Source organism: Condylura cristata, unplaced genomic scaffold (assembly GCF_000260355.1).
Source record: "Condylura cristata isolate star-nosed mole 26May11 unplaced genomic scaffold, ConCri1.0 scaffold00005, whole genome shotgun sequence".
Taxonomy (NCBI): Eukaryota; Metazoa; Chordata; class Mammalia; order Eulipotyphla; family Talpidae; genus Condylura; species Condylura cristata.
Window position 1 is genome coordinate 60,389,179 of NW_004567106.1, and position 16,152 is coordinate 60,405,330.

The 16,152-nt window shown below is 39.8% G+C and overlaps 1 protein-coding gene across 1 annotated transcript in view; it reads right to left on the reverse strand.

Moving 5' to 3' along the window:
- Positions 1 to 15,444, reverse strand: part of COPG2 (coatomer protein complex, subunit gamma 2) — an 80,357-nt gene extending 64,913 nt beyond the window's left edge. Inside the window, exons 1-4 of the mRNA XM_004677055.1 lie at positions 15,397 to 15,444; positions 14,760 to 14,840; positions 12,333 to 12,404; positions 4,915 to 4,994 (exon numbers count right to left, since the gene is read on the reverse strand). Of these exons, the coding sequence (XP_004677112.1) occupies positions 4,915 to 4,994; positions 12,333 to 12,359 (107 nt within the window). The 5' untranslated portion in view covers positions 12,360 to 12,404; positions 14,760 to 14,840; positions 15,397 to 15,444. The remainder of the gene's footprint in view (positions 1 to 4,914; positions 4,995 to 12,332; positions 12,405 to 14,759; positions 14,841 to 15,396) is intronic.
- Positions 15,445 to 16,152: the final 708 nt, after the last annotated feature.

The window sequence follows — 16,152 nt, forward strand, 5'->3', positions numbered from 1 at the left end:
AAATAGCTTTTTAATATTAGCACCAGTTTCCAGTGTTTGGTTGTGAATAATTTTGCAGGCTCTTTCACAAATTTTTGCATTTATCTGAATACATAAAAAACTGAAGCTTGGCAGGTTTTGTTTCTTCTAAGACTTCTTCTGCAGGCTGGTAGATCACATGAAGGCAGTATGCACAATACCTAAACAGAGATAGGACTATGTCCAATAAAACTTTATTTACAAAATAAAGAGGCAGCACAGTCTTAGCTGTAGGCCAGTGCCGAACTGCTCAGGACTGTACTTCTGAGTTTGCGCTGCCGCAGGGACATCATGTATGGGCCTGTCTAGGAATGTGCTTGGCGCGTGTACTGAGAGAGCAGGACAGGGAAGTGAACAGAGCAAATTAGCATCAAGAATTTTCCTGGAGTGGGTCACTGTCCTAGGCAACTGCTTCTTCAGTACCCATAACAGTTAAATGAGGAACCCTCTGAAATACATCTCAGAGCCCTATATCCAAAGGATTAAGAGTAAAAAAGAGATCTCTGAGCCCATCTGAGAATTAACCCTCCAGTATGAACTCCATGTTGTCCTTTAAATTGAGTGGTAATTTACATACAATAAAAATGCACAGCTTTACGTCCCCAGCTGGGTAAGTTTTGGCAATTGTGATCACCTGGCAATTTGTGAGCTCCCAAAAGACAAGAAGTCCCTTCTGCCCACTTCTTATCATTTTCCTTACCCATCAGACTTCAGTTTCCTATCACCACAGAGAAGTCTGGACAAGTTTTAGCACACATATAAGAATCATTCCGAACGTGTTCTTTTGTGTTAGCTTACTTTACTCCAACATAACATTTAAGAAGTTTGTCCCTATCGTTGCCTGAGTCGGCACTGTTCCTGTTTATTGCTGGGTAGTAGTCCACAGGTTTGCTTTTCACTTCATTAATGTTATCACCAAAGCTACTATGAAAAGCTTGGCCAGTGTTTTCTTGACCACATAATTTCATTTTCTTGGGTAAATAACTAGCAATGTAATACTGGTTGCAAGGTCGGTATATGTTTAACTTTATAGGAAGCTGCTAGGCTTTCCCCAAGGCAGTTAGAACATTCTGCATTCCCACTAAGTTTTGAAAAGTTTCAGCTGTTCCATATACTTGGTATAGGAGGAGGCTTTTTACTTAGGTCTCATCCAACTTTATTATTTTAACCATTCTAAAGGGTATGGAATGTTCATTGAGGTTGTTTTTTTTTTTTTTTTTAATCTCATTGAGGTTTTTTAATTACTCCTAAGAACCTTTCCAAGACTATGGGTCATTCATACTCTTTTGTGAAGTATCTGCCTTTGGGTTTTCTTAATATCCAGTTTCTTACCAAGCTTGGTACAGAACTGTACCAAGACATATGGTACCAACTGTAGACAAATGTAGAATGATCATCTACTTATATCAGTTTTCTATTCTTGCTAAAACAAATGACAAGTGGTGGCTTAAAACAACAAAAATTTATTATCTTACTGTTCGGTGGGTTACAAGTCCAACAAACACCTCATTAGATTAAAACCACTGCCAGCTGGGTTGCCTTGTCTCACAAACAAAGCATTATCTCATCTCAAGACCCGCCTCCAAACTTTCAACACCCTATAACATCGACTCAAAGTCCAAAATCTCCTCCAACCCCCACTGCAGGGAAAATGGAGTCAACCAGCCTCTCAGGCTGCCTCCTGCGGCCTTGCTTTCCTCCCAGGTTTCACCGCCCACACGTGGTAACGTGTGCTGAGGGGAGCGTGGACGCTGAGTACCCACCACAAAACGGAGAGCAGGAGCACAGTGTACCTGTGATGCTGGCACCAGAGTGAGAACAAGGAGGTCCCCAAGAGCGAGAAAGAGGCCAGGGAGCGCTCAGGAGAGTTACACTGGTGTCTTCAGTGTTGTTCAGAGTGAATAAACTGACCTCTTGCTCTTTCCAAGATTTTAGCAAAAGGGTATATAGTGACTCCTTTAACTTTTTCCCTAGAACATTCTTTCCAAAGAGTGAAGCTCTCTGCCGTTTTGAGCAGCTCAGAATTTTTAGTCAGAACTCCTGGTTCTCGTTTAACAGGACTCTCATCAATTCATTTCCCTACTCTCAAATTTTTCTATAAGTAGCAAAAACAAATCAGGTCACACCACGACATTGCTTGGAAATTCTTCAGTTAAAACCCAGTGTACGCCTTATAAATTCTGCTTTCACAGAACTGCAGCATGATCCCACCAAATGTTCTGCCACGATACAGCAAGGGCAGGGGGCCCCTTTCCTCCAGCTTCTACCACTTCCCTCACTTTCTTCTGTGCCCTCCCAGCCTCGACGTCCACATTTCTACCAAGACTTCCGCAACAAGCGAGTGTCCTCTGAGCTGATGTTTTCTCTCTCCTGCTCCCCACTTCCTTCTGAGTCTAGTAGTCAGTAGCACCTAACGTCTATTCAAGGCAATGGAGGCTTCTCTATCGTGCACCTCAGAATTCTTTCAGCATTTGCTCATTGCCTGATTTACAAAGCAAAGTTCTACATTACTAGGTATTTGTTACTGCAGCACCCAATTTCCAGGCACAAATCTGTACCAGTTAAGTTTTTTTTTTACCAGCTTTATTGAGATATATGACCTCGGTAAGAATGACGTACTCAGTGTATTGATTTGATGCACATATATTGCAAAATGTATTCACTTTCTATTTGCTGCTGTAACAGATTACCATAAACTTAGAGGCTTAAGACAACATTTCTTTATCTTAAATGTCTGTAAATGACTAATAGAGGTCTCGCTAGACTAAAATCAAGATGTCAGCAGGGCTACAGTCCTTTCTGGAGGCGGCAAGAGTGAGTTCATTCCCTTACCTTTGCCAGCGTCCACAGGTCACCCTTGCTCCTCGGCTCAGGGTCCCCCTCACCTAGCTCCTAATCCACCGAAAATGCTTCTCTGCCTCTGCGTCCGCCATCACGGTTCTCTACGAACCCTTCTCTGCCGCCCACTTCCACTTTTAAAAACTCCTAGCCCAATATTGGGCTCACCTGGGAAATCCAGGCTCCTTCCTTTCTCTGCCGACTAGCTACTTTACCACCGATACTCACAGGTTGCAGCAATTAGGACAGGGAGGTGGGGCAGGAGATAGTGTTTTTCTGCCCACAAGAGCTACGAAAGTCAACTAGGAAATGGACTTAAAGTCACCTAGAAGCAGCATAATCAAGAAGCCCCAAGGGGACTCAGGGAAGTATAAACAGATAAACAAACACCTTCAATCGGTAGCTGACTAGTCTGTTTTTAATGTTTCCAATACTGGGTGAGCCTAGCCATCTAAGGGAAGATGTTCTGTTTAGACACTGTTAGCTAGCTCCCATTTTCAGCTCCTTCTCCACTGCCTGCCCCTAATACTTGGACAATAAAAGCTAACTACTCACTCTCCTGGCCTCCAGGATAGTCATACAGCACCACTCTGCCAGATGAACCTAAAAGTTGCCTTGGGAAAAGCTACTGCAAACCTGATAAAAGAGACAGATGGTGCTGGCCCTCCCGGCTGTCCCCCAGCACCCCGCCAACCTGGAGTGGTGGACTGCCAGAAATTTAGGCATCTATTCTGCAATAATGTAAGGATGTCCAAAAGAACTCAAGAGACGCTAGCCCTGGCACTGTTAAACTGTTGAACCAACACCAGCTTCACGGTGCCTATTTTAGTTTCAGTTACTATTTGCATCTGGCTATGTTGTTTTCAGGTGAAAACTTTACCAATTGAAATTACATTCAACACAACTGCTGGTTAAACATAAGCACTCTTCTCCAGAATTTGTTTTGCTCTACAAATACCAGATTCACATAAATGAATTATAATTAACAAGGAAAGTGGCAACTTTTTAAAAAATAACATTTGTTACATATTTTAGAACTCAAGTTATACACATTCATTCTAGGATACTTGGGAAACTAACAATCCAACACCCAGAGAAAACCTACTGTAACAAAGCAGTGTATTCCCATCCATATATTTTTATGCAATATGAAAATTAAAGATATTTAAAGTGATACTATACAGAATAAAGGCTTAGACGCCAACTCTCACTGAACACTGTATTGAGATCTTTTCTGCATCATTACGATGTTCCAAAAATAATTTTTAAAACATTAAAGTACTGCATGATTATAACATGGTTAATTACATAATTATTAACAATGACTTAAGTTCTTTTACCCTTTTTGTAATGTAAACAGTGTTGTAATGAACATCCTTTTATACAAGTCTTTCTGTGCTGAATATTTTGAGGACTTCTATAGAGGAGGTATTAATGAGTGAAAGAAATAAACCCTTTCAAATATTCCACAAATGCTGCCAAGTAATTGTGGGGGAAAAAATAAAAATCAATCAACCTATTTATTAAACTACTCCCCATATATAAGACTATCAGTCTCTCTTGCAAGTATAGACTGCTGTAACTTTTTTGCCAATTTGGTAAGTAAAAACACTGTAATTCATTTTTGGACTTTTAATTTACACTTCTGACTACTAGGAAGAAGAACTATTTAAAGATATTTAGTTCCTTTATATTGGTGATCTTAGGAATTACCACTTGGAATTTTTTTTAAGTATGTAAGTTCTTCATACATGATAAATGCTCACCCTTTGATGTATTTGTTGCAAATATTGCCATGTATCACTTTCTTCTTAGTTTTGTTTATGTAATCTTTATGAACATTTTAAAATATAACCACTATTTATCCTCTGTGATTTCTTTCAGGCAGGGACAGTTTTCACATGATAATAACCACATTTAAGAAAAGAGAACTTGAAGATACTACATTCTTTTAAATCCTATTGAATTTCCAAAAAAGTAACTTTAATATAGAAATAAAACAACAAATATGCTACTAGCTAAATGAAACCCCACCCTCGGTTTTGAGCACTCACATACCTGCTTGTAACAATTATCACATCTTCAGAGATGTTAGCCATTTCTTTGATGGTAAGGTAACACATTCTTCTCAATGTTTGCTGAAATTTTTTTATAAAATGCAACAAGTTAATCAAAAGAAAATGATTTTTTTAACTGCCTGAATAAACCACAGATATATTTAGAAAGTTAATCTTTAAGTTTCTCATCTACCCGAGAATTATTTTACTGTCTAGATGAAAAAATATGCAGGATACCGCTATTTCCTAAACATAAGTAACTGATTAACTGACACACGGGGAAACACTTAGATGAAAACTCAAAAGTTCAGCTATTATATAGGTCTTCTTACAAAGAGAAGCAAACTTGGATTCTGATAGTGTGACAGCAAAGACAGAGGTTTTTAACATCCTGAAGTCTTGTCTTGGCAAATATATTTTTTGTAAAATATATTTTAAAAAAAAAAGGAAGGATTGGACAGATACACAAACTGCATCTTTGCTTAGTTTCATATGTACCGACAGTAAACTTTAAAGTGTTATGATTGTATAACTAACTTCCAATTTCAGTGATCAAGGTTCTAGGTGGATAGCTGGATACAAACTAGTTGTTAAAAGTAATAAACCTTTACCCTTCCCTCCTCACCTGGGTTTCTGATTTATTCATCTGCCATGGGAAATGGTTCCTCTCACCTATCTAGCCTCATTGCCTATCAAGTTACTGCAGAATATGTCAGACCCAACTCTAGAGTCCAAGCTATGGAGAAAATGTGGCAGCGACAATTGTGCTCATGAAGGAAAAAGAAGGAAGTAAGGACCCTCATGACAACTGAATGGGAAAAAAAAATCCCCTCAGAAAATGTGTAAAAGTACAGAGTAGATGATACTTATATAAAGCTACTATGAGGGGAAAAAAAAGAATCAAAACTTCAGCACTAAAATAATTCCCTCTTCCCCTCCTGCTCCCACTCAATAAGAAGTCGACCACAAAGAAAACTGGAGACCTAAAAAAATTAACTAAAGCACAAAATTTAAGGCCTCAATTCTATTGGTCATCAGGAAAAATGCAAATTAAAACCATGTATCAGATCACCACCACACATCCACCAAAAATGGTTAAACTCAGAAAGAGTGACAGTATAAGTGTTGGCAAAGATGTATTCCTCACCACTAAAATACAAAGCCAGCAATTAAAATATGAGCAAAGTTAATATAAATATGTAGCCAAGGGCAAAATGAAAGGAAATTCACAGGTGCCAAAAATGAAAAAACAAGCAACTCACAGTCACTCAGAGCCAAAGACAGGATCTTAGCAGCATGGGATAAGGTATCTGAGTCAAAGAAGAAAATATCCTAAAAGGTAAATTCTTCAGACACAAGAAATATTATTCTAGATAGTAACTCAGTGAGGAGTAAAAAGTAAAAAAAATAAAAGTGGTAAATAGTAACAAATATCATGTTTTAGTGAAAGAGTAGACAGCTTAACAGAACAGAATAGAAAGCCCACATTAACATAAACTGCTCTTGGGCAAAGGAGCCAAGGTCACACATACAGCAAAGAGAGTCTCTTCTACAAATGGTGCCCGAACAACTGAACATCCATATGCAGCAGACAGATCTGGCACCTTGTACAAAAACTAGGTCTAAATGTAAAATGCAAACTATAAAATTGCTAGAAGATAACACAGGAGAAAACCTAGAGGCACTGGGTATGCGGTTCACATTTTAGGTACAGCACCAAAGGCTGGATCCATTAAATTAAAAAAGACAAAACAGGACTTTAAAATGTTAAATTCCTGCTCTGTGTAAGACAGCATCAAAAGGATGAGAAGACATGTCACAGACAGGAAATATTTACAGAGCACATAACTGATAAACGCCTGTTCTCCAAAATATATTTAGGAAATCCTTAGAACTCATAAAATTGAAAAAATAACCTGATTAAAAATTAGGCCAAAGGAACTTATCTACCACAGATACACAGGGTTCCACATACAAAGATGCTCCGTGTGGCATGTCATCAGGGAAAGATCAACTGAAAAGAATGAAATACCACTCCGTTCCCTTTAGGTGGCCCAAATCCGGAAGATTTACACCACCGAGGACCCAGGGGTGGTCTTTTCCCAATGGGCAGTGGGAACAGGAAGGAGAGGAGTCCCCCATGAACATGCTCTCTTCCGCCCATTTCTCCCTTTCAAATATGTTCAGCCTGTGGCTTTCCGACCTGATTGCCTTTTTGAAGCTGACAACCATAAAGTAATTATAATAATCAAGAACTACAAAATTTCAAGAAAAAAAGCAGCACCGGAGAAAATCTTTGTGATCTTGAATTAGGCAAAGATGTCTATGATTCACATCCAAAGTCCAATCCATAAAGGAAAAAGCAAACTGATAAACCAGTTTCATTTCATCAAAATGAAAAAGCAAGCCAGAGAGTGGGAGAAATATTTGGAAAAGACATCTGATAAAGGACTTGTGTGCATAATATTTGAAGACTCAGCAAGAAACTCTATCTTGCCCATTAAAAATAAGCAAACTATATGAAGAGGTCTTTCATCATGGAACATATATGAAAGGTAAAAAAGCACATGAAAAGATGCTTGAGGTCATGAGCAACAAGTAAATAGCACAACAAAAATACAAAAGATACCACTACATGGCTACTAAATTGGCAAAAATTAGAAACAACAAAAGATAATACTAAGTGCCGGTATTGTTTCAAGAGTGTGTCCCTGCCGGGGAGGGGACAGTCACTTAGGAAGCAGGCTGTTTGCCACAATGTTAAACAAACACACATCTATCACACATATCTATCAGGACCCGGCAATCCCACTAAAGTATTTATCCAAAAGAAATAGTAGCTATTAATGTGTTCAAAAACTTGTAGATAAATGATAACAACTTTATTTATAAACACCTAAAATTGGCACCAAACCAAACACCTTTTACCTGGTGAACAGGTAAACTGAGGTCTACCCATACATTGGAATTCTACAGTAAAATAAAAAGGTGAAAACTACTGCTACAAACAGTACAGGGCACATCTCGGGATGCGTTATGCTGACTGACTGTGCACCTCTGAAGGCTTCACCGAGAAAGGACAGCATTCTTCCCTGGAAAGGAGAAACAGAAGGGAAGAAGACACTGTGGCTGCTTGGGGAAAGAGGTCACAGGAAGAGGCGTGAGGGTACTTTCTGGACACTGGAAATGCCCTAAATCTTGATTCAGGGGTGGCACTACTACTAGATGTGTTTGTCACAATTCCCAAATGCCCAAAAGGGCATATAAATTACAAGTTTTCAAAAAAGAAAAAATGCGGTAAGTAAATGAAAAGGCAAGCCTCAGACAGAAGGAGGTATTTCCAGGCTGCCTAGCTAGTAAAGAGCTTGCATCCAGAAAACAAAAAACATTTACAACACAGGGAGGAGACAACCTGACTTTCAAAAAAAGTACAAGAGCTGAACAGACACTTTACGTGACACACACCACATATTTGTTTAATGCATTCTTAATACTTTTCATCATTTTTGAAATGTAAATAAAGCATGACACTGCCAGATATTAACCAAAGAAAATGAAAACACAGGTCCACACAAAGCCTTGAGTGGAATAGTTTCAACAGCTGTTTCGTAAGATGGCGACAGCTCAATTATCCGTTAACCTGTGAAAGGGTGAGCAGGCTCTCCCAAACACTGGCGTCCTACTCAGCGATAACAATGAACAGCTACTGACACGTGCACAAAGCTGGGTCAACCCCAAAGCCACAGACTATGAGAGAGAAGACAAACAAGGGATAAATGACTATCCACGGAATGATTCGATTTAAACAAAAATCTAGAAACTGCTGTTAGAAAGCAGACAGTGGCTGCCAGGCGCTACGGGCTGGAAGAGCCGGCGACTGAGGACGGCGGGCCACTGTGGAAGAGGCAACGTTTCTCTATTGACTGCGGTGGTTCCTCCAGAGGCATCAGTCCAAACTTACTGGATGGTCCCTTAAAATCTGTCACGTAGTTAGACTCAAGACGCTGATTTTCACAAGAAGACTAAATCATTCTTAAACCTACAAATCAGGAGCAGGAGCATAAATACACGAAGACTAGGAACAGACTTTCCACAGAGAGGAAAGTCAAGTGGCCTTTAAACATATGAAGAGGTCTTCTATTTCAGCCAGGACTATCAAAATGCGGAGTAAAACCACAACAACATGCCATTTAACACTCTTTCCAGTGGCAAATATTTAGGTTTGATAACAAGTTATAAGGAACAGGCAAGGATTGGGAGCTATGTAAATCTGTAAACTGGTACAACCCACTTTAGGAGCATTTTGACAGATTAAATAACGAGCATTATCTAGAAATTTCACTGTGTTTTCCCCGGAAAAATGTTCACAATGTACACAAGAAGACATGCACACAAACCTGAGAATTATCATCTGTAATAGCAAATGAGCAGAAGGAACTCATACCTATCACCGGAGAATGGATAAATAATGGGGTTACTGTATAGTCACACACTGACCTGCAGCAGTGAAACTGAGTACGCACAGCAGCAAGTACATAGATACCAGAAACAGGTTGTTTTAAACTGCAAAATAATATGAAGATGTTCTCGCTCATATCTTAACACACAAAAATACTGAGTGTAGATTATGGACGCAAATGTGTGTCATACATATGGCTACTTCCTCAGTCTCTGCAAAAACCCTGAAGGAGCCGTAGGGACGACTCATGTTTGTGTCCACGGCCTACATATCCCGGTCATTACTCACTCGGACACTTACTGCCATTGCAGCTGGGGGGACCTACTGGACTCCATCTTCGTCCTTCTGCAAAGCCCAAACCCCTCCCTCGTGTCCTCCGGCACTTTTATCAGCAAACTCCCTACTGTCCTTGCTAATTCCCATCTTCTCTCTAACCGAAACATGGCTCCCTGGTGAGGATGCCCTGAGGTCTTCTCCAGAGGTGACTGTTTCTCTCTGACAGCGTTTGTCTCCCCAGACCGAGAGGTAGGAAAGCTGTCCGAGATGGTCCTCACTGCCTTTTTTTCAGCATCACTGGGCCCGTTTCTTTCCCTAAAAAACCTGCCATAGACTCATCGCCAGCTACCAGTTATGACTGCATAATAATTTCCTTCAGAAAAACACTTTGCTCTCTCTCATAGTAGCCCCAAGTAATCATTTGTGACCTTCATATCCACACACACTATTTCTGCAGCCCTGGCCTCTCCATCCCTTGACCTCTCCTGCTCCAATAACCCAGTCCTCGCCTGAGTGCAACTTCCCACTTTCGTTGCCACAGCCTGCCAGTAATGGTATGCCTTCGCAATTTCACTGACAAATCTTTTACTCTCCAGTCACCACTTCTGACTCCAACACCCTCTTTACTCCACCACAGTCTGCAATCTGTGGACCGTACCAGCCCTTCAATTCTGCCCACCAGCCGCTACTCCTTCCTGCCTCCTAGGCCACCATCGAGCCAGTCAGTCCGCTGCCTCGCTCTCCTTCCCTCAGTTTACTAATCCTGCAAACCTGCACCCCGATGGAATGCAGTCTCTAAATGTTTCATGCCTTATCCTGAAGCCTGCAGCTAGGAAAAAAAAAAAATCTTTCTGTGCTACCTAGAATTCCTTAAAATCTATTAACACTAACTTCAAAGGGTTATTCCTCCTGCCCAATAATCCTCCGCTTCCCTAATCCATTTCCTGAAAACTGTTCCATGCCTTCTTTTCTTACACCAACCTCTGTGGCAGAGGTTTGTCCTCCTGTGTCTTCCCTGCTCTGCATCCTCCTCCCCACACCATGCCTTCAACTTCTGAGCAACTGCACCTTCAGGCCACTACCAGACACAACTACAGATTCACAGCCACAGTCCCTCTGTGCTCCCACTCCAGTGGCTTAAAAAGCCTTGCTTCCTCGTCTATTTCCTTTCAAAATAATTCACAGTAGTTTTGCTTCCCTAATTGAACCCATTTTTGGCTTAGTGAGTAATTAAAGGCAAACAGGGCTTTAAGGATAGGAATCAGAAATTGCTCTGCTGACCTGATAGAAGGCATTAATTATCATGTCCAGTGATGAGTGGACACTGGTAATTCATGACAGGCAGTAATAAAATACTTAAATTACCCCTATAGATAAGTATAGCCAAGCACCTGTGGAAGATATAACTTTGGGTAACCGAGCCCTTGCTGCTATAAAACATTTCAGTAAAAATGAGTTGAATCTGGAGTAGTTTGTCACAGCTATGTACACCAGAGAACATGATAAAGAGAATAAACTCACAGGTGAAGGTTATTTCAGGGTGAGGGACTAGAAGCCTTCCACAATATCTTAGTAGGAAGTCTTAAGTTATATGATGCAATGTTTTAGTAGGAAGTCTTAAGTTATATGATACAAGGCTGAGTTCTAAAAAGCATATCCTGTGGGTGGCTGAATTACAATGCAAATTTAATTTAGATTCTTGCAGGGTATCTTATGATAAAGTCGGCAGCTCTGAGTGAGAAGGAGCAGGGCCCTGAAAATCGGAATGGGGAAAAATAGGAGCTTCTGAAGAAACTGAGTATGTGAACACCTAAATTCCTCCACAGCTCCTTTGCAAGTGAACGCAGCGCTCAGCCCCATCTGAGGAAATTAACAGCCAGCTGAGTGAGAACGTGGCATCCCCTGAGAGAGCAGCTTATGTGAGGACTGTGACACTCCCGAAGACCACTAAATCCTGAAACCTCTCACTATTTAGACATAAGGTCAGACTCAAATCCCAGCATGTCTTGGACCTGGTATCAGGCATGAAGCATGACCTGTGATGATATGCAATATATTTCAAAAGAACTACAATATTTGGTCAATTTATGCTAACAGGAAGCTGTGAAATATATAACCCAGAGTCCCCTTCCCTAGATGGCTCTGGATGAGAGAGACATATGTGCCACATTTGGAAGACAGAAGCAAAGCAACATGATTATGCTCTGAAAGTCGGGGTGGTCTAAGGGAATGGGAACCAGACGCAGAGGTGCTGGTGGCTTCAGAGTATCCTCACCGCTCTCTCCCCCCACTCCACATCCTCTTCTGCAGTCTACCCTAGCCTCTGCCCCGCTGAACAGCAGTGAGCTCAGAGCCATCAGAAACTTGACCAGGAATGCAGGGATGGGGTAGCGGTGTCCACACACTTCCACACTAGCGCATCCTTGCAGCGAGTATCACACCAGAAACTGGGTATTAACCATTTTTATGACAGCATGATAGGTCTGTGGGTGAGCAGCTTTATAATACACATTTTCGTATGTTCTTTAATGAGTACTTGTAAGTTGTATGAAGACAAATAATTTTTAAGTAATTCTAAACATTTTAAGCAACCCTCCCTAATTTAGAACATGCTAAGTACCTCAAGGAAAGTAAAAAAAAGCAGCCTTCTCATCCTGATAGAATGAAAAAAAAAAAAGACTTACATCATTAGATTGAAACAATCGAGTCATTGCAAAGAAGGCTTCTGTGGCTTCTGTAGTTCCAAAGTGCTCACCCTAAATAAAATTGAAAACAACTTCTTAAATTTAAAGTTATCTTCATAATTTTTTTCTTTATTTTTGCAAAAATTTGTCAGTACTCAGGAGAAAATTCTCTTTGTATACATTTTGTCTCTTTGCTATTTCTCTGACTTTTAATTTATAAAATGGCATGACTGTTTAGCTGTCTCTTATTTTAAATAAGTTACTATCACACACCAAGCGATAAGAAGTCTAGAATGTTCTCTAACCTTTTAGCATAAACTATTTTAATTTCCCTGAAGAACTGTGATTTACAAGGAGGTAGAAATGATAACAAGTGACCAGAATAGAATATTATTGCTATGCTGTTTAACAGAGATCATACCTCACACATTTCCATGACCAGCACAAAGCTTGCCATGTCCCAGGAGCACAATAAATAGGTAACTGTAAAGAATTAATTATTAGGGATTGCAAAAAAGGGACCAAGCTAAAGGGCAGGAACCAGATGAGTCATATAAGGTTTAACGGGATTTCAAAATACTGGCTACGTCCCTGAAAACATGCTTTGGACCATAACTTTAATATGCTTCACCAGTCAGCCTACAGATCTCGCCATAATGCAGATTCTGATTCAGAATCAGAAGCCCGAGGACACTGGGCAGCTCTAACCAGCTCCTAGTGACGGGAATGCTACTAATCTGGTAAGCACATTTTTCTGATTAACAATATATTAAGTGACCCATTTTACTCATATTTTAACACTGCAACTATTCCTAACAGACTGCTTGGAACATTACCATTTTTCAGTGTTTAATTTCTTCATTAAAAGCAATCCTATGTAATATATTAGGCTCAATCGCTTTTCAGAGCCTCAGCTTTCACATAGCTGATAGCTCGCCTTCCATTTATTTGTCATGGAGCTAAAAATATTTTCAATCGCTTTAATCAGAGTATCCAATTTGTTTATCAGTAAGCAATTTCACTCTTTTATAAATATTTAATGAATACATAGAAGTCCACAGACTTTCCAGTCATACTGATAAAGCACATAGTCTTCATTCTTTTACTCGAAACCCAGAAAACATAGCTGTATCAACTCTCGTTGGAATCTTAAAAGTATTTTTCCACAAAGCTCTACAAGTGGTAGGAAAAATAAAACTTATATTCCCAAGCCCATTTATTTATCAGACTGTGCCAGTAATTTCCTTATCAAGATAATGAAATACCTCAGCATGAGTTACCCAGCACAGAGGTGTTGCTCAATTTACAAGACCTTCAATTACCAGAAACTCTACTCATATAATGAACTTAGTGAATTTGATACAGTGGGTGCGATACAGTTGAATCAAACTAACTTTTCCTTAAATGTGTGCCATAGAAGGACATCATGTTGTGAACAGACCTATCTTATTTACTAGTAAGTATTGGCGGCTCAGTCTACAGTTGCAAACTATAAAACTTTATAAGTCTCTGGATGAGGTGTTCAGTTATGCAAATATTCCCAAAGAATTCAGATTGTAAACCAGTTTTCTTAGCACCATCTCTAAAGCAGGTGGTGTGCATGTGTGTGTTTGACTATATGAGAGTCTAAGAAACAAAATCACATTTCTAAGACCTGACACATTTCATGACTTTGTAGTCTGAAGCAAAACAAAACCCCACAAGATAAAATTAGCAAACAGAATTTATGTTCCCTTAGGACACATAGTTTTTCGGGGTTGGGTGTGCCTGCTATAAGCCTAGCACCCACAATATAGCAAGTGTGTAAGAAATATTTACTGAGTGGCTGAATGAAAATGATTCCCGAGCGCTTACTATGTGTCCAGCACTATTGTCAAAGCTTCACATGTATTATATTTAATCATTAAAACTTTATAAAACAGGTGTTATACTCCCCACTTACAGAAAAGGGCATAAAGTCACAAAACAATAAAGGTCAAAATCATATCACTAGTACTATAGAGTAGAAAGAAAAAATATAAAACCTAATTTTAAAATCAAGGCTCTAAGACATCACACTTATATTGTCCATCCCCCTACACAGGCACCAAAAGGGTAAAAGAGTATCTAGAAATTATGTAAAACTTTATATTTTGGGAGGGACATAAAAACCTTTGAACAAATCTCTGAATATATAACTAATACTTCTTAAACTCAAAGCAGTGCTGAGAATCTCATATGTGCTTAGCTGGTTTAGTACCTCAGGAATGAAAAAGTACATGTCACTGTGCTCAAGAAGTTTTATATATCATTGTGTTAATCAAACATAGCAGCTTTTAAAAATTAAGTGTACTAAAGTTATAATTGTATTTTCCAGGAAGTACTTTGCTGAATGTTAAGTCTTTCTTATCCAGGATACGTTGGTTAAGGAAAATCAAAATAATTTACCTGGTTCAGTAAGTAAAGAATCTTTGTAAGAATATGCAAACATCTTCTTGGGTTGATGGGTGTTTCATTGAATAAACGTGCCTATGGAAACAAAAGGCAATGTACTATATATGTTTATTTCCCACCTTGTCTAACATTGATTATGAAAAATCGACTTTATAAAATAATTTTAACATGAAAATTAGCCAAAAATACCCAAATAGTGATATCCAAATTCCAATTTAAAATTTCAATTTAATACGGAAGCTAATAGACGTGACCTTGATTTCGCGGTGTATACGCTAATTCATTTGCTCAGGCCTACTACTTCAACTTTCTGGGCCTTATCTATTAAGCATCACAATATGTATCTGCATCATTGGAATACAAGACACTTAATATCTGTAACTTTCTTCAATAGCCTTGTATGAAACACCTCTCCTGGCATTTTATTTAAAATTTTCAACATCTGACAGCATCTGCATGTTTTTGCATTTCTATAAACTCTAGACTCTCCTATAAGTAACCCCTCTCCCTTCTTCAAGTTTTCTGAACTCAGTTCTATTCCTTAATTCTTACTTGGGACCTTAGCATCTCAGAGTGTCTCTGCCCACCTTCTAAAATGGAAGAGAGAACACAATACACTTCCAAGCCATACCTCCTGTAAGACAGCACTCTTCTCCAGATGCCGAAAGGGATTGGAGCCACTACCTACATAATAAAACAAAAAATGTCCTTAGTAGAGGCCTATACAAGTTATTAACTTGGTACAGAAAGGTACTGAATGCTGGGCAAACTTCACCCAAGTGAGGTGACCCCTTGGCTATCACAATTGAATAAAACCATTTTAATTCTGGTACCAGTGCTGTCATTCTAAGATCCTGGACTTCATTTTTGCAGGAACTCTGTTCTAAACGAGTGTCTTCTTCCCCTGCTGCCATTTACATGTTACAATCATCTGTCATGTCCACGGAACGAAGTTTAATAAGACCATGGTAGGTAGGGCCTTTGGCTTTCCATAAAGGCAATCACTAGCTGATGTGTTTCTAACATTTCCTAAGAGGCGGAAAGGCACAACTTGGCAGAGAACCTTAAGGCTGGAAGGAGCCGTGGAGGTTCGCTAAGACAATCTCCTACCCCACCTCGTGAGAGCAGAGATGAAACATGGCATGGACAAACGTTTGTATAAGGCCGCTTGGCACCTTCTCCATTTGCTCTGGACCAAAGCTGGGTATCAGGTCGGAACTCGCTGTCGGATGCCTGTGCGTTAAACGAGCCAGGTGCCATGGGGCAGTCGTGTCCCCCTGGGATCGGCCAGCGCTAAGGTGCCCAGGAAGACGGTGAGACACGAGGCCCCTGGAAGTTCCTACACACACACTGCCCCGTCGATCCCAGACCCACTCTGGGCCCAGCA